General features: G+C 42.3%; 1 protein-coding gene across 1 annotated transcript in view; it reads left to right on the plus strand.

Moving 5' to 3' along the window:
* Positions 1-24271, plus strand: part of sardh (sarcosine dehydrogenase) — a 31344-nt gene that overhangs the window by 5082 nt on the left and 1991 nt on the right. The window contains exons 7-21 of the mRNA XM_084035854.1: positions 134-234; positions 2155-2259; positions 6242-6371; positions 6995-7081; positions 9763-9853; positions 10044-10185; positions 13667-13750; positions 13986-14099; positions 14700-14838; positions 16293-16406; positions 16694-16841; positions 19351-19444; positions 21331-21493; positions 21592-21760; positions 22404-22539. Coding sequence (XP_083891980.1) covers positions 134-234; positions 2155-2259; positions 6242-6371; positions 6995-7081; positions 9763-9853; positions 10044-10185; positions 13667-13750; positions 13986-14099; positions 14700-14838; positions 16293-16406; positions 16694-16841; positions 19351-19444; positions 21331-21493; positions 21592-21760; positions 22404-22539 — 1817 coding nt within the window. The remainder of the gene's footprint in view (positions 1-133; positions 235-2154; positions 2260-6241; positions 6372-6994; positions 7082-9762; positions 9854-10043; positions 10186-13666; positions 13751-13985; positions 14100-14699; positions 14839-16292; positions 16407-16693; positions 16842-19350; positions 19445-21330; positions 21494-21591; positions 21761-22403; positions 22540-24271) is intronic.

Consider the following 24271-nt stretch of genomic DNA (forward strand, 5'->3'; position numbering starts at 1 on the left):
TTCTTGATGTTCCTCAGGGAGATATTGGGAGCAATTTGGTGCAATTTTTTTGCATTTTTTTGCCTAAATTGCATTTATCTCAAATTAAAGCAGGTATACTTATGATATGTTTGTCTCTGTGTGCCTCGTGCAGGTGTGTGGGCCACCAAGCTGGGGGAAATGGCCGGAGTGAAGGTGCCTCTTGTTGCGATGCATCATGCCTATGTGGTGACGGAGAGAATCGAAGGCATACAGGTAGGACTTTCCATATGTCATATCTGAACAGCATGACTGTGGTTATATTATACTAAAAACAAAATCTCCTTATTATAACAGCGCTTTTCTATCATTTGTTTTGTTTATGTGGAATGTTAACGTAGACCCAACATAATGGAAAAGTAACGCACACTTAAGGTTGTGATGAGGTGCTGATCATTGGAAGCAAGACTTGTTGAAGCCCTGAAGGCCTCGAGATTGCTGCTTTCTTTTTCTTTCTTTTTTTTATTTTTTTTACTTGCAGAGCATGATTGTCTGATAGCCTTCAGATATGTGACCAGGGTTTGGCCTCTCTAAAAACTTGTATAAAAGTTATTCTCATTGTTTATCTTGAAAACGTCATCATAAGTACATATGAAAGCTGATTGCATTTATAATGACACATGACATGATTATTTGATACAGTACTATAACTTGGATTTTGGATTCTCTTCATTTAATTCCCCGCTGAGACACAAAGCATCTGTATTAAGTCTGTATGACCAGAAGGGGGCACTGTGACATAGATTTCCCCCTCTAATTTTTAGTGAATGTTGGAATGACCTGCTTGTTTGTGTTCGAAGGAAAGGGAGATTGTTTTGTTTGTGTCCTTTAATGCTGATGATATGTGCATAAAGGGAACATTGGGGGAGGCTCTGTGTGCATGATTGTGAACTGTGTGTTTGTTAGTTAGTGTACACATGCATAACTGTGCTCATCCTCTAGAGGCCGGGGGTATTAGCAGGGCTGTCAGAGCTTCTCCCTGTTATGTAGTTTAAGAGCAGCTTAACCAGCATTAATGCTACATCATGTACAGACATCAGCCCACACACACACACACACACACACACACACACACACACACACAGAATGATGCATTCGGATGCCACTGGGAAATCAGTTCCCATCAGGGTGTGCAAATTGTCAAGTCAAACATATCTTGATGACCACATGTTTGTGTGGATACATTGGTTTTTGCCCTCAAATTTAAAAGTCTTGCTGATAACTGAAGAATTATTTTTATTTTTTTATCTCTGTACAGAGTGTATTGAAGTCCAGTGTTGATCACAGGGAGTACGCTGCCTCACTGTACTCGGCACAGAAGAGAGAGGGAAGCGGCAGTTTGGCTGCTATTATATATAGTGTGCTGTTTCCAAATGTCAGCTTGTTCACTGGTATTCTGTTTTTCTACCAGACTCAATTGATATGGAATGAAAAGCACTCATGACAGAATTGGGGGGTGGAATAACACAACATACATAAAGCGTAACCATTCATTAGACACAGATACAATAATATTTATTCGGACTCAAGGGGACGAGTGCTTCTCTCTCATGTGTTCTTGAAAGAAGATTTCATGGAGGGCCAGTAGCTGCTACCTTACATAAAGAAACCCTATGGTTTGTTAAGGCATGTCATGGTTTATGCCACTGGAGCTGTAAATACTTTCATGGTTTGCTATTTCCCCTATTGTATCCCCTTTTATGTATTTATGCCTTTGTGTAAAGTTCTGAAAAGCACTTGGGAAGTAATTAGCTTTTTAATAGGAGATAAACAGCATGATGATTTTCTTTTGTTCCAGCAAATTTCCACCCATTTTTTTCCATCATTGTTTTGGTTTCCTTGTGAGGAGCAAAGTTATGCTGAAATGAACCAGTTCATTGATTAACATGAAATCAGCCAAGAACTGTGATTCACTTTTTATTCAAAATGTTTTTATTGTATGTTTAGTCCATTATGTGTATTAATTATGAATTATTTTAAAGTTCTAACTGACAAAGCAAGTAATCTCTTGGTTGAAGATTGGGAATCTTATAATTCACCCTCCTCTTGTTTTATGAATATGCCCATCATTGTCACTAAAACAACATGTTTTTGGACTAACTCATGTTTTGAATGTTTCCACTTCACTCATTGCAGAACATGCCAAATGTCAGGGACCATGATGCATCAGTGTACCTGCGCCTCCAAGGTGACGCCCTGTCTGTTGGTGGATATGAACAAAACCCCATCTTCTGGGATGACGTAAGCTTTTATTTTATGAATTTTGATATTGTGATTGTCAAAAGTAAATATCACAGTTACTTCGTTTATTTGCATAAAAACACAATTTATTCAAGCGTTTACAAAATAAAAGATTGCATTTTTTTTAATAAAAACTCCAAAAAACTAAATTATATATTTTAAGCTGCGTAGAGCCACTGTTCCGAAGTTAAACGGGTCATAATTTCCTCTCTAATAATGTATTTCATTTGCGGTAAAAACATATTTTTCAAACAAGTATATTTATTCAAGTTTCTTGCCAAAAGCTACATTTTACAAATTACATTTGGACACAACATAACGTTATAATTTCCCTTCCTGCCCCACTCATTTTTACTGAGCAGAGAACGAACGCCTCATAATGTAACATGTGTGATTGTATTTTATATATGTCTTGTGTGTTGTGCAACTGATCTGCTTGTGTGCTGCCGTCTTGGCCAGGTCACTCTTGGAAAAGAGGTTTTAAATCTCAATGAGTTTTTTTTACCTGGTTAAATAAAGGATATACTGTATATATAACTGAATGGGACGACTCTACGTTAGCCGTTCGCTCCGGTGCTCCCAATGTTACGAGCTCTTCTCCTCAAGGATTTGTTGTTCACAGTGTAGCATCATCAGTGTTCGACGAAGCATCAATGCTCCCGTTGCACATTTTTACACACGCTCAAGACAAACCAGACTCTCACAAGAGGGCAACAATGCAGGGATCATGACACCGTAGAAACCGTAGCTTTTATACGATTTTGTACGATTACGAAACTGATATTATGTAACCGCCGTTATGGCAACATTGATTAATGCTGACATCCCTAAATGATGAATGGTCTCATTCTCTGTGGGTAGCTTTTAGACTCTGAAACATCATGTATTGACTGTCTATGTGCCTGAGTGAGTGTGATGACGCACTTGTTTGACATAGAATCAAATGTTTCAGTCAAGAAGCTGACAGCTACAGTTTATTCGTGTTTATATACTCTGTCAGTTTGACCTTATTTTGTCTGTTTTTCTTTTCCTTGTTTTCATTATTGGCTGCCGGATAAGCTTGGAGGCCAAACCATATTCATAAAAGAACTCTTAAAACTGTGCGTTCACTTATCTGTGGTAGAAGGAGGTATTCAGGTCCTTCAGCCTACTCAGGTAAAAGTAGAAATATCTTTCTATAGAATGATTCACTTATGAGAAAAAAAAAAGTCCTCGTTCAAAACTTTGTATCAGTAGAAATTGTTAAGTGTTACCAGCAAACTGCAAGTCCAAAGATTTGGAAATATGCTTTTATGCTAAATTTGCGTTCTTGATAAGAGTTGGATGATAAGATTGATGCGACTCATGTCTGTAGCCAGGAGGCAGCTAGCCTAGCTTAGCATAAAGACTGGAAGTAGGGGTAGCTAGGTTGGTTCACGCTGAAGGTCAGAAATATGACTGCCAGCACCTCTGAAGTGTAAAATGCGAAATGAAGTTACCTTTGGATATAGACTGGTAGCTGTTTCTTTGTGTTTAGCTCGCTCCAAGCTAAGCTACGCTAACTGGCTTTTGATTATTGCATATTCAGAGTGCAAGCATGAGAGTTATATAATCATATCGCCTCTAACTCTTGGCCAAGAAAGCAAACAAGCTCATTTCCCAGACATTTTGAACGATGCCTTTAAAGTACGGAGCCAGACTAAGGGTGTGTTGTTAGTTTAGAGGGAGGAGAAACCGCTAACCTGGCTCTGTCCCAAGGTTAAAATATGCCTACCAAATAGCTTAAATTTACAAAATATATCTCATTTGTTAAACTCTTTCGTGAAGAGAAATGTAACCGTGACAATTTGTGTTTATAGGGGGAGTTGTGTGCTGACACGACAGTTTTATCAATCCTCTGATCAACTTGACAAGGTGTGAGCATGGGTGTGAATGTGTGTGTGCCAGCACTGATAGAGAGGCGACCCTGTCCAGGGTGCAACCCTTCACAGGAGAAGCGCTTACAAATGATTGATGGATGGATGTTACCAGGGCACCATCAACAATGACACCTAGTTCTCAATGGGTCTTGGCAAAATGAAGGTTAAATAAATAAATAAGGTTGATATGCTGAATAGAAAGAGATAAAATAAATTGTTTTTCCATACTAATGGAGGGCCTAATGGATTCAGTGCTTTTTGTTAAGTATTGCGTTGTTATCCATTTGAGCATAACATAAAGATTGATGAGCATAGCTCACGCTCCAAAGGTGATAAACCCATTAATTTAAATGACCCCATAGCCGTTCACAAAATTAACATTATTAGCCCCGCTACCGTTGAAATCACTTTCATCGTAATATATAAAAACCAAAGCATTCACAAAAATGCTGTGCAGATGAGGGAAAATGATTGAATCAACTCTTTCGAAGATAATCGTACAGGCTGTTCTCTCATGCTCTGATACTTTTAAGTGCTGGTTGACTTTGAAGAATGATCTTTATAAGAGCCTTTAAATGGACAGGTGGTCTTCGTCTTAATGGATGTTCTTTCACGGGTTTGAGGAGCAGCTTGTTAAGGTATTTTGACAGGTATCTCTGCTTTTTCCTGTTCCTGTTTCATGTATTTATTCTTACAATGAATCCTGGAACCACACCAGTCAGGAGTAAAGATGTCCGTCATGGTGTTAGTTATCAAGCCCCATATCAGGTGAAAATATGTAAAGAAAATAATTTAATCTCAGTTTTTATGAATGGCACCAGACAGTATTATTAGTGTCCTGCAAAAAAAAAATCCTGACTTTGTGACTTTCTGTCTTTTCTGGCCGGCTGCCTGCCTGTCCACAGACTCCTCAGTGGTTTCTACATTTTAGAGGATTTCTTTATGCAGAAGCAGCTCCTTTTGTTCTCGCTCTGCTGCCGAGTGTTGCTTTGATGTCTTAAGGCGAACGGAGGAAGAAAGCGGCAGATACAGAAAGGAGAATTAGCAGGCGGAGACGGAGAGAATAGAGGACGCCTATTGAGCGGAGATGAGCAGGATCGATGGCTTGGGAGGGATTGAGAGACGCTTGGCGTCCTGCTCCTCAGATACTCCGGTTCAGCGTCGGTGCGTGGTAATAAAAACGCAGAAACACTTTGAAAACAGCTACCGCCATCCTCGCGCATTCCTGTGATAGTCAAGTCTTAATCAAAACTAATTGTAAAGCCATGGGAGCTGTTTTCTTCTTCAGCACGTCCAACTGCGGACTTCCAATTTAAAAAAAAATCACTTATATTTGACATTTGAGTCTGTATGTTGATGCTTTTATCCAAAGTGATAAGAGACTGACTGCTTTTTCTGAATGACATTTCACCATCGACGAGTCATGGTGGAGAAGTTCAAGTGGAGCGCTGACCAGATCAGCGCCAGGAGAAATGCACGACAGACAAAATAGCTGCACAGAGCACAACGTTGCACTTGACTTTTTCGATTTGAGCACCCCGAGTTAGTCAGATTAGTGGAGGAGGAGGGGAGGGATTTTTAAGGCGAGGCGGTCCGCACTCGACGGCGTGAGCTGTAAGAGCTAAATTCTCCATTTTTGGCTGACAAGGAGGGCGTTGCAGAGGTCCAGATGGGAGGATGATTAAAGCTTGGACAGGGAACTGAGAAGGATTCGACAGATGTCTGTTCCCTGGAGAGAAGGATTCGATTCAACAGATGCTACAGGATTGTGCTGCAGCTGCAGTGCATGTGACTTGCTCGCCCTGTTGGCGGTCCACGGTGACATGTGGTGACTCGGACTCTAGTCAGGGCATTCTTGTCAAGAGTGTTGTTGAAGGAAAGGGAAATAGAGATCAGTCTCGATGACGGTGGATTTAAGGTGGTGCATCAACATCCAACAATGTACTGCAATAATGCTGATTCGCTTTATGGGAAATATGAACAAGACTATATTTGGCTTTACTGTAAAGTGACTTTAATAAACATTTTTTTATTAAAAAATAAATCCGTTTACACTTGCATTTCTGCTGTGTTTGATTTCCCAGGTGTCCGATAAGTTTGCCTTCAGCTTGTTTGACCTGGACTGGGATGTCTTCATGCAACACATTGAGGGTGCAGTCAACAGAGTTCCCGTTCTGGAGGAGACTGGCATCAAGTCCACCGTCTGTGGACCAGGTAGTCTCACGCACACGTGCACTAGTTCAACAGAAAAATCCTGCAAGCCCGTCTTGTAAATGTCTTAGAGCTGAGTATTTTTGGCTTTCCTGCAGAGTGACCTTATCTAATACCAAAGGGAACAAGCAACGTTCATGACACTTTTTAAATTGGACACCTTCTAATTTAAAACTAAAATGTATCCGTCTGTGAAATATCTCATGCAACGCTCCAGCAATAGAGCACATACCATCGTGAGCCGAGTGTTACGGTTTCCATGAGTACCTACATGTCCTCATACAACCTGCAGTAGAAAGGTTTTGGTAATTGCACTTCTTGAAAAGGTCGGTTTAGGATTAAGGTTGGAATTACAGTGAAATGGGTCATGTGTGAAAGGTTAAATATGTTTAATTTGGCCACTTTGTAGGTAATTGATCACGTGTATAATACGCGTGTGTTTTAGTCTTTCAATTCAGATCAACTTGATAATGATAATACTTGTATATTTCTGCCTTTTAATGTGCTTTTGCTCTACCTGTTACTTTGCTCAGGTTCTTTTACACAAAGTTTGGGGGAAGTATGTCACCTCTGTTAGGTCTGTTGCCACTTTAATCTGCAACATTTCTCTCGCCGTCTCTTTTTAGAATCATTCACAGCCGACCACAAGCCGCTGATGGGAGAAGCCCCGGAGGTCAGAGGTTTCTTCCTGGGCTGTGGCTTCAACAGTGCTGGTAAGTGCTCCAGGAATGGACAGATTGAAGGAGGAATTGGGGGGAAGAAAAGGGAAAATGGAGAGAGTTAAATGAGGGGTGCACGGGGACGCCAGAGTGTAAAGATAAAATTGGGTCAGAGCATCAATGTCGTAGCAAATGATCCATATCGCTCGCAGTTGTATGCTTTCAAATACTTTGTGGCGTCGAGCTTTCCCTTGAGGGAACCGTGAAATGATAGAGCCAGGAGGGTCAAAGCAATCCTCAGTACGTGGCGATACAAGCAGGAGGGAAAACAAGCAAGCCGAAGATGTCCGAAGAGTGTTTTTAACCACACTTTGACCCAGACTTCACTCGTCTCTGTGGACACTCTCAAGACGCGCATGAATAATGGAGAACTTTCTCTCTCTCTCTCTCTCCCCTTCACACAAACAACAACCCAAGTCAATCCATTACTTACCTTTGACATTAGACAGGGAGGCATGTGAGTATCCCAGCGATCTGAAACATGTAGCGAGAGGGGGCGTAAAGGGTAAAGTAATTGCCATCAGCGTTAACGGACAGTTTTTTTTCTCTGCATAAGTGCAAAAGACCACAGGGTCGAGCTCTAAAGTGGTTATTACAAGAGGTTAGGATGTACAGAGAGCTCTAATGAGTGAGCATATTGTTGTTTTAACACACACACACACACACACACACGTTCCTTTTGTGTTTTTGTTACTGATCCTTGTTGCATTTGAGCACCTGCTCCCTTGCTATCTAATTCCCAGACACTTATTCGTTCCATCAGCCTGATCGTAATCCGTAATGATTACTTGTAGAAGTTGTTTTTTGTTACTTAGCAACCTTAAGTAACTTTTTCTTGTTGTCAAAACCATCTTGATGAACTTTGAGCGCATTTAGTTATTCTGTTCATGGTTCTTAAATGATTTTTTTACTGCTGCACCTCAACTGTATCACCATGTTGCTCATAAACACGGAGCTGAGCACCTCCCATAGATATTAAAGAAGGATGAATCAATTCTGAAGGTTTTCAAAGCGTTTTTCCATTCACTCGCGGCATCGCTGTAAATGTCAGAAGAAAGGGAGACGGCAACTATCTAAAAAAGAATCTGAACGCCATACAGAAGAGAGGACATGGAGTGATTGTTACACAGAAAGGAACAGATGTTTGCACGGCGTAAACGCACACTAACAGAGCGAGGTAGCGACACTGAGGACGGGGAGGGGAAGTAGGGAGGCCGGATGATGGGATGAGTGGAAGCTACACATCTCGCCTCACACATCAGCGTAGTCGTCTTGGGTGACATTTATCAGTGCCACCTCGCCTTCTTAGTTGTCCCCACATTGTCTTGGGAGAACTCTATAATCCCCCCCTTCTATCCCTCTCCACCCCTGCTCCCGTCCATCCACCCGTCCCACCATTCAGACATCCACCCAGGCTTGCCCGGGAGTGTCTGCAGATGAGTGAAGCGATGAGAGATAAAGGCAGAGGGCACGCTGCGAGAGATGGGAGATGGAGGGATGAAGGAGGAATGCAAGGACAGAATGATCATGCTGCTGCATATTGATGCTGTGTTTGCAGCCCATGCAAGCGTGTGTGTGTACGGGCACACAACACACACACACATGCAAATTACCAGCAACACAAGATACGGGTTGCTTAAAGGGAGCAGCTCATTAACCCAGCAGTTTTGGGATTGGACGGACAAAATGTTGAATCGCCATCTTTGTTTTTGCGGCGTGCTGGGGGGAAAAAAAAAGGCTGCAGCTGTTGATGAGGTCAGTTTGCTTAGGGGTAGCTGTGAGCATGGGTCAGATTATGCAACAAAGGTCACAACAATCCTCTGTAGGTCATATGACCTTTACAGGCTGTTGCAGAGGACACAATCTCTTCACTTCTCCAAATTGATGAGACATACTCCCGAGTCCTCCAGACAGGCAATCAGTGAGAGAGAAGGGAGGAGAGGTCCCTAAGATGTTCCACTCTTATTTCCCCAACCTGTGCAGTAATCTGTGACAGATTGCTTTGATTCTGCAACTGACAATCATTTTCATTAGCAGTGAATTTGTCTGTTATTTTTCTCTTTTGTCTGGCATTTCAGCAATTAATTGATTATTCAAATGCAGGCTTATTTCCAAGAAATAAGAAAACTGAAAGATATTCAGTCAAATCCTCACATTCAAGAATAATATTATAGGGAATCCAGGAAATATAGCCTTTTTGCGTTTGGCTGGTCATCGGGTGTTTCGGGTCTTTAATCATCACACGGCCTCGCCTGAGTGACCCCACACACTGTGCACGTGGCACACTGCTCCCCTTCCTGATCCACAACCACTGCAAGGCCTTTTCAGCAGCCTCCAAAATGTTCTTTGACTGGACACAGCAGGTTCTGCAGCCATTTCTCCAGCACTCTGTTACAAGGTCTGCATATTTAGCCCTTTCATGGCGAGGTCGTGGCGTCCCGTATCCCCAACACCTTCATGCAGCGAATGTGAATATGCTTCAAGGTGACCGTTGTGTGGCACAGTTGGCTTGCTGGAATGTTTGCCATAACCCAGCTATGCAGGTTCTCCGGGTTTGGGAGAATGTCATCGACTGATCCAATGTTTCAGCATTAGTTCACATGTTTCCATAAGGAAATTTGATTATAAGATGCTATTCATGACGATTTCTGTGTCCATCTGTGTGTTTTTGTCAGGCATGATGCTGGGAGGTGGTTGTGGTAGAGAGCTGGCTCACTGGATCATACACGGCCGCCCTGAAAAGGACATGTATGGATACGACATCAGGTACGTCGATGCACAGACTAGTATATAAACCTACAGAGGTAAAGCACAAAAGGTATGACGCCGCTGTACAAAGTGTCTCTGTTTTGGCATTTCATCAAAAGGACAGCAGGAACCAGAATAATGAAGTCTGGCATGATTGTGTCTTTTAATGAGCATTAATCTTGTCGATTCCTCTCCCCTCCTGTCTCAGGCGTTTCCATAACTCGCTGACAGACAACACAAGCTGGATCAGAGAGAGGAGCCACGAGTCGTACGCTAAAAACTACTCTGTGGTGTTCCCTTTTGATGAGCCACTGGCCAGCCGCAACATGAGGAAGGACCCTTTCCATCAGGTAGACGGTGTTTTCCTTTCAAGGTGCGAGTTAGTCGCACGCCTTTCAACTATGGTTTGATGAGTCGCCACAGGTTAAATGGCAAAGAAATCTTCTTTTTTTTCTTCAGCTTTATATCTAACAGCTATTACTTTAGCATCTATAGAAAATAGGAATGAAAAGAATTGTGATCGGATAATTCATGAATATTATACACTTATATACTTGGATAACCTTCCATACAAACAATATCTCCACAAAGGCTATTTTCTTGTTATTTTGTCCGTCCCTGCTATAATGAATGGTGTGAGGTTGGGCCTGTATTTGTTTTCCATCCTGAAAATACACATAAACGCAGTATACAGTGTTTTATTAAAGAAATCAGATTAGATTAACTAAAGCAAAAAAGTTCTCCTAATTGTGCTGTCTCTCCCTGAGATTGTCCCTTGACCTGATGAACAGTAAGCATTACCTTGGCTCTATTCAAGCACTTTCAGTTCGCTAAGCAGTGCTTTTACTTTCTGTGAAAAAGTGTAGGCAGTGTAGTGTATCGCTCACGATTTAGACGGACACCTTTTGGCTTGAACATAGCTGAGAGGAAACTTCCTGAACCCATATAGACGCAGTTTCCTGATCTTTGATCACCTCCAGTATTTTTAGAGGTCGTGCTTTTCTAATTTTTTTTCTTTTCTTGCCAATTATTCTGTTCTTTTCTTTTTTTATTCCATGCATCTACCCACGGCCTTCACTCATATGTCTGTCATCCTTTGCAACATAATTCTCTCCTCTATTCACCCTACTTAATGTCTGTTTCTCCCTCTCCGTCTTCCTGTGGTTGCCGCCGTCTTTGTTCTTATTTCCAATCTGTGTTTTGTGTGAGAGAAGAAGAGACGCCGCCGTCCCCTATTAACCTCTGTAACTGCACCGTCCCATTGGATAATTGAGACGGTATATGTTGCCGCGTAAACGATGCCCTGCAGGCTGTGCTGTAATGTGCGCATGAATGTGCGGAGTAGTAGAGTGGTAGTAATTGAGTTCACTTGCAGTTGCTGATGCTATAAATCGGATTTAAATTGCAAATATGAATGTAGGACAAACCGTGTGTAAGCTTGTCTGTCATTGAATGTTTTTCCAAAGTGGTGATGCTAGTGTAAGATATCATCTGTCAAACTCTGACCCCGTCTCTCTCTCTGTGTTTCTCCCTGCCTCCTCCCTCTCTCTTCTCGTCTTCTCTGGAGGCAAATCGCTGATTCAGGCTCAGGCAAACGTTAGTTAGCAGTGTAACTTATCCCTGGCAGCTACATTCATTAATGCCAGCCTCGCCAACATGACTATAAATGATACACTTGGCTTCGGCAGCTTGGTCTCGGATGTCTCTCAGCTTCCCTTTCCCTCCGTAGCCCGACGCAACTTTTAATGGGCCTCGCCACCATATTTTATGCATTAATGACCCACTTAGCCTTGCTTTCCTGTTCCAGACTTAATTTACCTTTTTACCGTTGCAATTTCTACCCCCGCTCACGCATGCAAGGCATTCTCTCAGAACAGATTACTGTCACACAAATTGCATTAGCAAATGTTGCCGATGTATTCCGCAGATCCGCTTTCTTACCGCTCGTTTTAGTTAGCGTCCCTGACACCTTAAATCCATAATTAACCAGTTTTCCTGAATGTTTTTAAGACGTACCGAATAAGCAAGGGCATGAAGGGATGGTAACTTCTTTCATATTTTTTTAGTTAGCAGCTTGTGTCCTCATATTGAAGGTCTAATTGTGTTTTGGATTCATTATTATTTTGAGCACAAGTAGAAAATGGTATTAAAACACAAATATGAAAAACAAGACCACCTTACTTATAGCATAAAGCTGCTTGAGTGCTTTCCCACCCCTAGAGTTTATTAAGGGAGCTCCGGTGACGTATGATGAACGTCAAAACGCCCACACGTTTCTTTCTAAAGACCACACACCAGCGGCGTACTCTATATGCCGCTATCTGTATCAACTCCCCAGGATAAAAAGGGTTTTTTATCACACTTGCCCTTCTGATCAGCACATTCCGGTGCTGTTTATAGACGTTTTCATTTGGGATTTCAGCCTTAAATAGTCAAATAACCCATGACTTTCACAGAGTCATTACCGATAGCACAAATGAAATCCTTTATCTGATGTAAAACATATAAGCTGATTGACACTTCAAAGGCTGAATAGATGGCGTGCAGTGGTATTTTCAGGCAGCTGTGGCAGATCCAGTGTCCTGCTGTGCCATTATGCCTTAATTCCTTACTATTACAGTACAGTTCTCTCCAGCCAGCACAAAAGACTAATTTGCATAACAAGTGCAAGAGCAGGTATTATTATGTTATGCTCAATGTAATTAAGCCAGCAGAGTTTTTTTATGTTTGCAGGCGACGGTATAGAGCGCTGAAAGACACAAATAACTGCTCTCAGGTAGACAGACTGGAGCTCTGTCCCTTTGAGACTGGGTTGGTCATACTCTCGGCTGCAAGCTCATTAGACCCCTGGTAATCACTTGTCGAGGGCCATCACCTAGCAACTAGCCTTCCTATGGTCGGAGAGCCTCAGATTAATGTAGACAGGTGGCAGATCGAAGGAGGACAAAACATAGAAAAGGATCCACCAAAGAAGCTTTTCCTGTGCAAATAATGAGACCCTACTTTTAGGAGGCAGCACGGTGTTATTTCAGAGCACAAACAGGCCATCTCTGACACTGCAGCTCACATGTTTTTTTTTTTCTCCAGCATGGTCGGTAAATATAGCTCGGTGTGGGAAGTTCTGGCAAGAGACGGCTAGTTGCCTGCTAGGAGGAGAGCATAGCAGAACATACCTACTAACTGTGGGCGACTGTCCATTTTAACAAGGAAGATGGCGAGCGCTGAAAAGATGTTATTTCAACGCTGGTCAAGACATTTTTTGTATCATCTTGTACGTGATTTAAAGCTGCACTTCATCATTGTCTTTATATTAATAATGGATCTGTGTGTAATATGAAAGGGTTTTGCTTGTTTTGATGAAACAGAAGAAGAAGAATTCTTATCACTATCCCCGAGAGTTCCTCTCAGCTCTACGGAGCATTATAGGGCCTAACGGCATATTGTTTTAGATCAGTCTCTCTGTTCTCATCAACCTCATTTCCACGGCGGTTTTTGGCAACAACAAAAAAAAAATTGGTTTGAACATTTAAAGGAAAAATTAGATGCATCCAGATGCATCAAGAATCGTTTAATAATGGAATCGTGACCCTCTGAATCATAATTGAATCGAATCGTGAGCTGACTGACGATTCCCACCACTAGTGAGACTATGTCAGTGTTGTAGGTGGAGCTCGTTCTGTTGCCCCCATGTGGCCACATAAAAATCAGTAAGCGTTAACCCAACGTTGGCGTAGGTTTTTCTGCAGTGATTCCAAAGCAATCGCTAAATAGTAAACATTGCCAGCTTTGTGGACTTTGTGCACTGATGTGACCTCTGTGTGTTTGCTGTAGGTGCTGACGGAGCAGGGCTGTGTGTTCCAGGAGAGACACGGCTGGGAAAGGCCTGGCTGGTTCAACAAAGACGGGCCCGCTCCCGTGAGACGCTACACACACATCCTACACACAAGCACGCGCACACTAATGATTTATTCACAACCACGTATCGACAATAGGCACTTGGAAAAGCCAAACAATTAAGGTCCAATTTTTTTCACAAGGTTTGCTTGTTAGGGAGAGTTTGACTGCCAATAATTGCCCTCCTCTGCACATGGAAATGTTGATGATTAATTTTCTTCTAACTATTTGTTTGTCTGTATTTTTTTTTGCAAAGCTCAAAGACTACGATTACTACGGGGCTTATGACGTCAAGAAGAACGTGAACTACAAATACAACAAATTGCTGGGAAACGAGTACACCTTTGACTTTCCTCCGCATCATGACGTGGTAAGAAACCAAGCATAACGTGTGTGTGAACGTGTGTGTTATCAGTAGAACAACGTCAATAAAATAAAAAAACCTGGGGGTTGCCAGATGAGAGTGAACGCTCTCTAAAGGCTCCCGGGAGGGAAGGGAACACGTGTCCTCGTGGGAAATCACAGACAACTGATAGTGATGAGAGAACAGTTAGTGAGGTTTTTGCGGTGCATGAAGTGCATACCAAACCATCACAGCGGCTCAGAGGAAGGACCACAAGGGGAGAATTACCAACCTTGACGTCAAACCCCTCTCAATTAGTTTCCACTTTTAATTTCACAGTTGTGATGAACGTTTCCCTCAAGGATCTTCCTCCAGATATCTTAGTAATGTCGTGTTTGACAAAGAGGATCAGGGTCCAGGGTTCAATGAAAGGTCACTGTGATCTCACAAACCACATTTTTGACTATAGCTCAATAATTGATTTGATAATTGTGACAATTCCACACAAATTAAATGATTTATTATTATTAATAAAAAAGATGAAGTGATGGCATTTTGGACAAACATGGAGCTGCAACTTGACCGCATATGTGAGGCGTTAATTCTGTCTTCTTTTTTTTATTGAAGATTAAGAGCGAGTGTCTCTCGTGTAGACATGGCGTGGCGGTGTTTGACATGTCCTACTTTGGAAAGTTCTATCTCACTGGACCAGATGCCAAGAAGGCGGCTGATTGGCTGTTCACTGCTGATGTCAACAAGAAGCCAGGTCAGTCTGCTGCAGCAAGAACACACACACACACACACACACACACGCACACACACACACACACACTGACAGATGGGAGAAACTGACAGGATGAAGAGGACAGATACATGGAGACTAAACAAGATGCCAAACTGTTAGCAAATCAGTCCAAAAAAATCTTAAATACCACTTATTATAATACTTATAAATAATAGTCAGTATATAGTCTACTGTCTCTCTGTAGTGCATCTGTCAGATCAAGTCCTGACAGATGCATCTTTTAGGTTTTAGCCTCTTTATGTGAGATTTGGAAATCTGAAACTCCACGTGAAGGTCACTTTATTCAACATGGGGAGCACGTAGCTTGTAGAAGGAGTTGTATAATGTCAAATCAAATTCAAAATCAAAGGGTTTTTGGGGGGAATTTGGTTCCAACAGTGATCTCCCCTGGCATGCAACGCAATGTCGACGTTTAATAGGTTAATAAAACACTAGGAGAGCCACAAGAGTGATTTAAAACATATAAAACGTGTTCAATATTTAAAACGACTTGTTTAAATAGACAAAATGGAATGTCACAAGTATTTTTATATACAGTATATATAGCCATTTGTACATATTTTTCATTTTGCACACCTGGTAGCACCAGTTTAGTAAATCCGCTTATAGGTAACCGATCTAAACACAGATGATGTCATTATGCTGTAGCCATTACATTGTGCAAACAACAATGTCATAATGTAAGGTTAATGCAGAAAAAAAATGCATCTTGTCACTTTAAACCTGCACAACTGTTTATTTTCTGCAGCCTGTGTGATGGATTTCATGTAACACCTACTTGCACTTTATTATCCTGCACTCATTATGACGACCCGATCCCAGTCCACCCACGGAGCTAGTTTCTCAAAAGCCTTTTCGACATCTTCGACGACACATCATCTGACCCCGCTCTCTCCGTCTCTTTGCTTATCGCGCTCTTTTGTTCTGTCGGTTCTCACTTACAGCACTTACAGTCGGCCGACCTGTGCTCCTTTTAATACCGGCGACAGAATGAAACTCTAACATCCATCATTATTTCAAATGAGAGCTGGCTGAGGGACAGCCACATATTAGTGTGTCACTGCAGCCGTCAGCGGCTCTGGCCAACGGATGACGGGAATATTGTAATTTAGACACAGACTTCATTCGTTTGGACATTATTTTGATGAATGTGTGCCCTGCTTTGATGGGGCTCCTAATTCAGTCATATTTCACAACAGGACGTGATTCTCATGTCAGATTTATAATAATTGCCCCTTAAAAGATGCACGAAACCTGGATTCCTCACAAAGAATCGGTTACAAACGGAATGTTTAGTATTGGATTATGTTTTTTTTTATTATGAGACTTGCATCTGCAGACTGCACACACTGTGAATTTGCGTTTTGAAGTCCATGTTATGGATCAGTTGTGTGTGATGTGTGTGTGTGTTTCAGGCTCCACTGTGTATACCTGCATGCTGAATAAGAGAGGAGGGACGGAGGCTGACCTGACAGTTAGCAGACTGGAACCTGGCGCTGCCAACCTGCCACTGGCACCACAGTCCAATGGTGAGAAACTGAGAGGCTGTGTGTATTCTTTTCATATCGATATGATCCGCATACTGATCTTCTCTCTTATCATTCTATATTGTCTTTGGTCATTTTAACAGTTTTTTCTGTTACTGGATGTATTTGTCATTGTGTTGTTGTTGTTTTGCTCTATATCTATATTCTTCTACCCATCGTGTATCTTTTGTTGTATCCTAATGTAGCTGTCAATTTGTGTGCCGTCCGTTGTTTTCTGTCATGCTCCCATTAATCGCGGTTCATGCCTTTTCTTTTCTTCGTTCCTCTAGGTGATGCGTACTACCTGGCCATCGGAGGCGGTGTAGCAGAACATAACTGGAACCACATTAGAACAGTTCTTCAGGACCAAGGCTTCCACTGCCAGCTGACGGACCACTCCGAGGACATGGGGATGATCAGCATCCAGGGACCCAAGAGGTGGGGAAAGAAAAGGGGGAGGGGGATTTTTACCTCCAGGTGAGAGGAAGGAAAAACGGGAGTGAGGGGAGGGCACAGAGCAGTGGAGAGGAGAGGGTATAAGATGGATGTTACCCTAAAAAAAGGGTTATGATTCATATCCTAGACTCAGGAGGTGGGGAAACTAAAAAGCTGTGGGATCAATAAGGCGAGAGCAGGTTAAGTGCCTATTCTCTGGACTAGGCCATCGGCATACAGGGTGACGGAGTGCAGGGACGGATGTTGATGAAAACGGCTTCATGGAGGCAAAAGCAACTGGGTTCAAGCCTGAAGGGACCTGAAAAAGATTCAATATCAACCTATGGTTTTATGTTTGGTCATTGTTTTAGCCATACTGGCTCTTTTGATGGACATGTCTCCCTGGACAGTTGGTCAGTCCAACATCAGTTTTCTACATATGTCCATGGTCCCCACAGGATAAAGTGCAATGACTCCGGTGATTGCTTAACTTCCCATTCGTTGGTTTTTAACTATATGAATTACCAGCATTAATACAGAATTATTATAGGACAACTGAGACCTCATAGTAGAGACTGGTGATTATATTTGAGTCCTCTTAACTGTAAACTCTTCTTAATAGTTAAAAAAAAAAAAAAAAGTTCTTCTTAAAAAAACACTGCAGTGACCTACATGTCAAAACTGTTTATCACAATTAATATTAGGTCTCGTATAAAATACAGTGTGCAGATTTTAGGTCCCCTGTATTTTCCATTAACCCTCATCCATCCAATTCTTCATCTGAGGATGATAAATTGTGTACTGCTCAGGGGGAAGTGGTACTGCCCATTTTCTTGCCTCCTGGAGTTTTTTCCTTTTGTTCTGCGCTCAAAGAGCAAGCTGCGTCACCTTTTCCCTCTCTCCGATCTCCGTCTTTGAACTCCTCATCTATCTTTTCTTCCCCTCGCATCTCCCCTCCTCCCCATCTCAGCACCCTGCATCTTTGTTCCTCCCCCTTACCAGCAGCAGGGTCAGGCCACTCTGTTCTCTGTGTGGGCTGTGTCGATTTCTCCTCCGTGAGGCTTTTTCCTCATCTTCTGTTCCCCTCAGTTTCTTTTCTCTCAGTTGTCAGGTCTCTGTAGATCTTACCCAGCTTTTTCTCAAACTCTCCTCCCCAGTCCGTCCTGTTTTGCTCCATTGCCTATCCATAGTGTCCTCTTCCCCTTTTCCACAATTTTTCTGTCCCTCCCTTTTGTTGCTTACGTCAAACCAGAAATCAGTGCGTCAGCCGGAGAGCAATTTATATGTGTGTTTGTGTGTGTTTGTGTGTGTGTGTGTGTGTCATAGAAACACCTGAAAGGATGTTGATTATGGAGCTCATTGCTCTTCCTGAGCATCCAAAGAGCACTCGGCTTGTGAGTGTTTATGTTAGCATCATTGGATGTTTCCTTGTGTGCGTGTCAATAATATAAACAAGATTAGCATCTGTATTGCCTCTCTCTCCGCGCGCCGCCCTCATATTGTTTCTGCCACATATGAGGAACTGCTGTTTTCTCACAGAGCAAAAGTGATCTCCTCAAAGTTGGAGGAGATTGGAAAATTAGAGTGTTTCTAGAAACGCGTTCGTCTGCCAGAGATGTCTCGGAGACCCACACAGCTTGGCAGCACACTCGGGAGGGGGAAACTGTGTGCTCGAGCGTCTGCTTTGTAATTATGAACCTTATTTATAATATATGAAATTATGTGATATCCTGCAAGAGAGCTCCCTGTGTGTGTTTGCATCCTCTGATCCACAGCTGAGAGCCACAGTTAAGTGGCAAGACAGAGAAGCAAATTGGTGGTTGCAACACTCCCTGCCACACACACACACACACACACACACACACACACACACACACACACACACACACACACACACACAGCCATTCAGTGAGTGTATAGAGCTAACTGGCCTTGCTTAAGAGAGGACAGAAATTGGAGGACGGCCTGAAGAGAACCTTAACCTGTGCATCATACTAGTACATTCACACACATCAAATATGACCACACCTGCACACACACAGTTCTATATCCAACTTTTAAAAAAGGCCACCAACACAGATGCACGAACATGTACAACACACACACAAACGTAATCCGAACCCCAAATACATTCAACCCTGACTTCCTGCCACGCTGTTGTAGAAATATCTCCCAGAAAAAGGCCTCTACCTGCCCACGCACAAACGCACAAGTAGCAAAGTTAGCTAAACTTAGTCCCGTTTTTTAAGTGTTGACTCATCTTTATGTAATATTGATTTCAGTGTGTGTGTGTTTTTGTGGGAGGTGGAGAGACACATCTTCGACAACAAATATAACAAGTAGTCCTGTAGTTTTGTTGTGATGTTTTTTTATTTTTTTTTATTAAGATTTAAGTAAAAGAAACTGATTATTTAAGCATTAAAAATCAAGCATCTTTCACCACACCAGTTGTACAGGTGCCAAAGCAACATAAATTGACCAAGTGCCGCCGTTTCTGTGTGTTTCTGTGCAGCCGAGAGGTTCTTCAAGAGGTGTTGGACACAGACCTGGACAACGAAGCGTTCCCCTTCTCCACTCACAAAGTTGCCAGCGCGGCAGGGCATCAGGTGAGAGCGCACACACCCTCGGTGCCTCGACACATCGGTGCGACTTAAATAAAAGACACTGTCAAATGAATAATACTCATGTGCAACTTGCATGAAACTGGTTTATCGTTTCAAAGGTGTGTGTGCATGTGTGTGGGACAGATGGCATCGGGCGTCCTCATGACTTACTTGGACACCAAGTCTGTCCACACCTTTTCCTCTTTCCACGTTCCATCTCTTTCTACTTCTTCCAAGCACTGAGGAAATCATCCATTTGCACTTGGCTCTATTTTGCGTTCGTTTTTTTTTTTTCCACGATAACGCCGTGCGGTATTGGAGCCATCTCGGTTTGACCTCCGCACTGTTCCTGGCCTCGCATCAAAAAGAGCATGTTGCACCGGCTCACGCGGCGACACATATGTCCACACACGCTCGCCCCGTCTTAGTTGCTCCTGCATGAATTATGCAACGCTCCGGTGATTGCGGCAGAGCGTCTTCTCACTGCTCTGCAGAAGCGTTGTGTGCATGTGTGTTCCAGCTGGTTTGCCGGCCTCGTCTGGGTGACATTCTAATGGCTGCACTGCTGCGAGAACAGAGCTCTCTCTCTCTCTCTCTGTCTGCCCTCTGCTCCCCTCGAAGCTCATTAGACTCTCTCCCTTCCCAGCTTGCCAGTGAGAGTAAGTGTGCCGGCATGCGTTGGATCGTATGAACTCATGTTTATGTGCATTTTTGTACTTGGATCCGTGCGCCGAGTGTCTGTGTTTCCAAGCTTTGCCTGGTAAATGTTTGAGGACCGTGTGCATAAGGCGTGCATGTGTTTAAGTTTGCTGCTAGTCTATCTGGTGTGTGTTGTGAATAAGCGTGGGTCTACATGTACTGTCCTCCCCAGAGTTTGTTAGTGTACATATGGGGCCCAGGGTGATCCCTGGCTGGCCAGATGGCCTGACTGTCACAGCACCCACTGGGGAAACTGTTGGAGAGCGTTTTCTCTCCTTTCTTCTCCTTCCACTTTTTCCTCACTTGCTTGTTTTTCTTTCTTTTTATTATTATTATTACCACTTCTTTTACATAATTTTGAATCCTAACCATTCTGGTATTTTTTCAACGTGGGTGTTTTTTTTCACAGTGTTTCTATTGCGAGTCCAACGGCCTGACAGATGTTGGAAAATTCAACAGAAATCTACAGTCTATCAGAAGTCCCCTGACTTGGATTTAACTCGTATCCATCCTAGAGATGTATGAGAAAACGCACAATAGTCACTATAAGATAGACGGATACCACTCACAGATAGTTGTTCCAAAGCTGTTGAACAGTTCATTACAGCAGCTACACGGATTTCAGGATTTTTTTTTGTAAAAGACTAAATATATTTATTTAATTTAGTTTTTTTTATATATAGGTGATATTATGAGAATAACAGCCAGGTTGGTGAATCATTTCTCTTTCCCTTTTGATCCGTAGCGTCTCCTTTCCTACCTTCTGTGTGCCTCCATTTTCCTTTTTCATCGTCTTATACATTTCACCTCATTCTCTCTCAGATTCCCTCTCTGCCTGCTTCCCTGCCCCGTTTCTCTATTCTGTTTTCACCTCACTGACTCTTTACTCTCATCATTTTCAATCTCTTTCAGGACTTAAAGCATTTTGGACTTCATTTCTAAATGGAGAATACAGTTTCCCTGTGTCCCTCTCTGCGTACCTTATCTTATTCCAATTCTTTCCTGTTTTTTCCCCCCTTTTCTCTCTTCAGTAGCAGCACATGGAAACTGCTGTTGGTATTTATATGCGTGACGAGTGCTGTAGATCCGGTCCTTAAAGGTGAAGTGTGTGTGTGCACAAGCAGAGAGATGGCAGCTTGCTCCTCTGCATGCCTCTCTCCATCTCTCTAAGCCCCTGCTCTCATATCCAGGTGCGAGCGATGCGTCTGTCATTTGTCGGAGAGCTCGGCTGGGAGCTGCACATTCCAAAAGACTCTTGCCTTCCGGTCTACCATGCTGTCATGGCTGCTGGCGCAAAGCACGGCATCATCAACTCAGGATACAGGGCCATCGACTCACTCAGCATAGAGAAAGGTAACTTTTAGAGGTCGTACAGTAAACCCTGATATAGGTAGAGCTTTATGTTGGTTCCTCTCACAGATAAAATACCTTTATCGTCCCGTCTTTATCAGGGTACAGACATTGGCATGCCGACCTTCGCCCCGATGACACGCCCCTGGAGTCGGCTCTAGGCTTCACCTGCAAACTGAAAAGCTCCATCCCGTTCCAGGGCCGTGATAGGCTGGAGAAACAGAAGGAGGAGGGGCTGAGGAGGCGCATCATTTGCTTCACCATTGATGAGTCAGTAGAATCGAGATTATATGATAGTAAATTAATGAAATTGTTGAGATTTTTAACATGGCAGTACATTTTAGAAGACATTTTTTTAAAGCTTTTTTTAATGAAGCTTCTTGTAGTGAAGCCACATCTTCCACAAATAGATTCCTAACCATAGCCTAAAAATAGTTTCAACAATGGTCTTACTCGGAGAGCAGAATCCTTTATATTGAGGCATTCACCAAATGTGCAGTGAGTAAATGTAATACGGTAGACAACTGGTAGCCACAGATAAATGGTGTAAAAGAAGCAGTTTAATGGAATCTTCCATGCTACATTTTTAACACATTCTTTGGATTTGCAGGCGCAAACCAAGCCTTTGAAGACATTTCTGCCTGAATGCTTTAGATGCTTTCGAACAAACATCTAATCGATACAAAGTATTTCACTCAGATTGTAGAATGCAGTTTCACCAACGGCCGGTTTGGTTACTATTAATGTTTAATCTTCAGATGGAGGGTCATCTTCGATTGAGTTGAGGATCGTCTGCAGCGACTCGCTAACATGAGAACATTGCTTTCTTTAAGAGAGAGAAACAAATGAACAGATTTCATGACATATTTTCAAAGAATAAGTTGTATAAAATGTCTCTCCCCCTCTCAACCAGGAAAGTACCAATGTTTGGTCTGGAGGCCGTTTTCCGTAACGGCATTCCTGTTGGTCACCTCCGGCGTTCGGACTATGGTTTCTTCATCGACAAAACGATTGGATATGGATATATCCGCAACCCTGATGGAGGAGTGGTAAATGCCAAACACACAACACTTATACGTATCCCTACACCTTCTATCTTCAACATTGGTTGTACTGCATTTAATATGTTCGGTTTTGTTTTTTAGGCTTTCTTATTTGGTAATTTTGTCTCTATCCTGTTAGATTTTTCTTAAATTAAGAAACTTTTTTCCCCAGAGTGATGAGATAATTCCACTTAACAAGTCCTGCACTAGCAACAAGAACATATCTTCAAATGTAGTTTTTATGATTTGAGAACTCAATAACGGAGGAGTTTCATATAATCTTACGTTTGTATATCTCATTTTCTCAATGCTGAGAACAAATACATGTTATTTACCAGAAAAACAAAGCACTACATCTGCGTAGAATAATGTGAGCCAGGAGGTGCATCAGAAGGTGCATTTTTTTTATACTCTTTTTTTTTTTTTCATAGCCTCAGACTGTTAGTCAGGTTCCACCACTCACTTAACACTGAATAATATGTTTTATTGGCAGGCATACAGGGTTTTTTATGCATTTCTCTCCCTCAACAATAATACAGACATACACAGAATAACAGATGGGCCATCAAACAGAATGAGAGAAGCAGCAAGGGAGACAGTTATCGGTTGAAGTGGTGTACTTAAAGGCAAAGATTCTTTTTTTTATTATTATTAGTCAGAAGAATTATATTGACAAACACACATATAATTCACACACATCATAGCATGTGTCCTTGTGTATGGCGTGTGTGCTCATGCCCATTCCCGAGTCGTGACCGGAAAAACAAAACAAAGGGGAATGACCCGTGGCTTTGTCGAGTACTTCACTCAATCAAATGCACGTGCACACACACACACACACACACACACACACACACACACACACACACACACACACACACACACACACACACACACACACACACACACACACACACACACACACACACACACACACATATCCAGTCTCCTGTCACTCCGAATTACAGAGCACATTCCATGCACTTAGATCACTGGCTTCAACAGAAGTGTCTTCTTTCTTAAACCTTCGTCTAGTCTATTTCACTCCTGTGGTGTACTAGTATGGAAGTGGTTGTACTGAACATGCTTCAGCGCTTTGATAAGTAAGTGTACTCACTGATAAGAGGTTGCAGTTTTAAGCTTGTGCACACCAACAAGAAATGCTGGGCTGGATGGTGAATGACATTCAAGTCAGAGAAAAAGGACGTTTAACTTGATTTCTTAGTGAAGCGGGGCACGTGGGCAGGACATAATTATGAGGAGTTCCTCATGTTTGATTGGACAAATCAACAGTGGGCGTGGCTTGCCTGTCTTGTTGGATCATGAGGTGAATTGAATAAATTAAAACGTGGTCTTTGGAAATGCAAGTTAAGTTTTTGCCGACTGTTAAACACACATCTCCTCTTATAATATTGCTGTGCTATAACTGTAGACAAGCTAACAACCAAGTGCAGTTTTATATGTAGTTCAAGATGTAATGTTTCACAGGAAGATAAGAGTATTTCTCAAGTGATTTAGATTTTTTTTTTCTTTTTTTTCCTGTCCTTAAGCTTCAGTGGCTTAATCTTAAGCAGGGCTGCTTAAAGTGACGTCTGCCGTGAGTTGAGCCCCAGGAAATAATAAATAAAACATAAACGATCAACTCTGCTAAATGCATTTAATGTTGTTGGAGAAGATGCCAGAGCTGAGTATGAGCTGCATTATCTTTCTGCACAAGTCGGACTGTGCTTTTGCAAAT

This window comes from Eutrigla gurnardus (genome assembly GCF_963514095.1).
Source record: "Eutrigla gurnardus genome assembly, chromosome: 19".
NCBI lineage: Eukaryota > Metazoa > Chordata > Actinopteri > Perciformes > Triglidae > Eutrigla > Eutrigla gurnardus.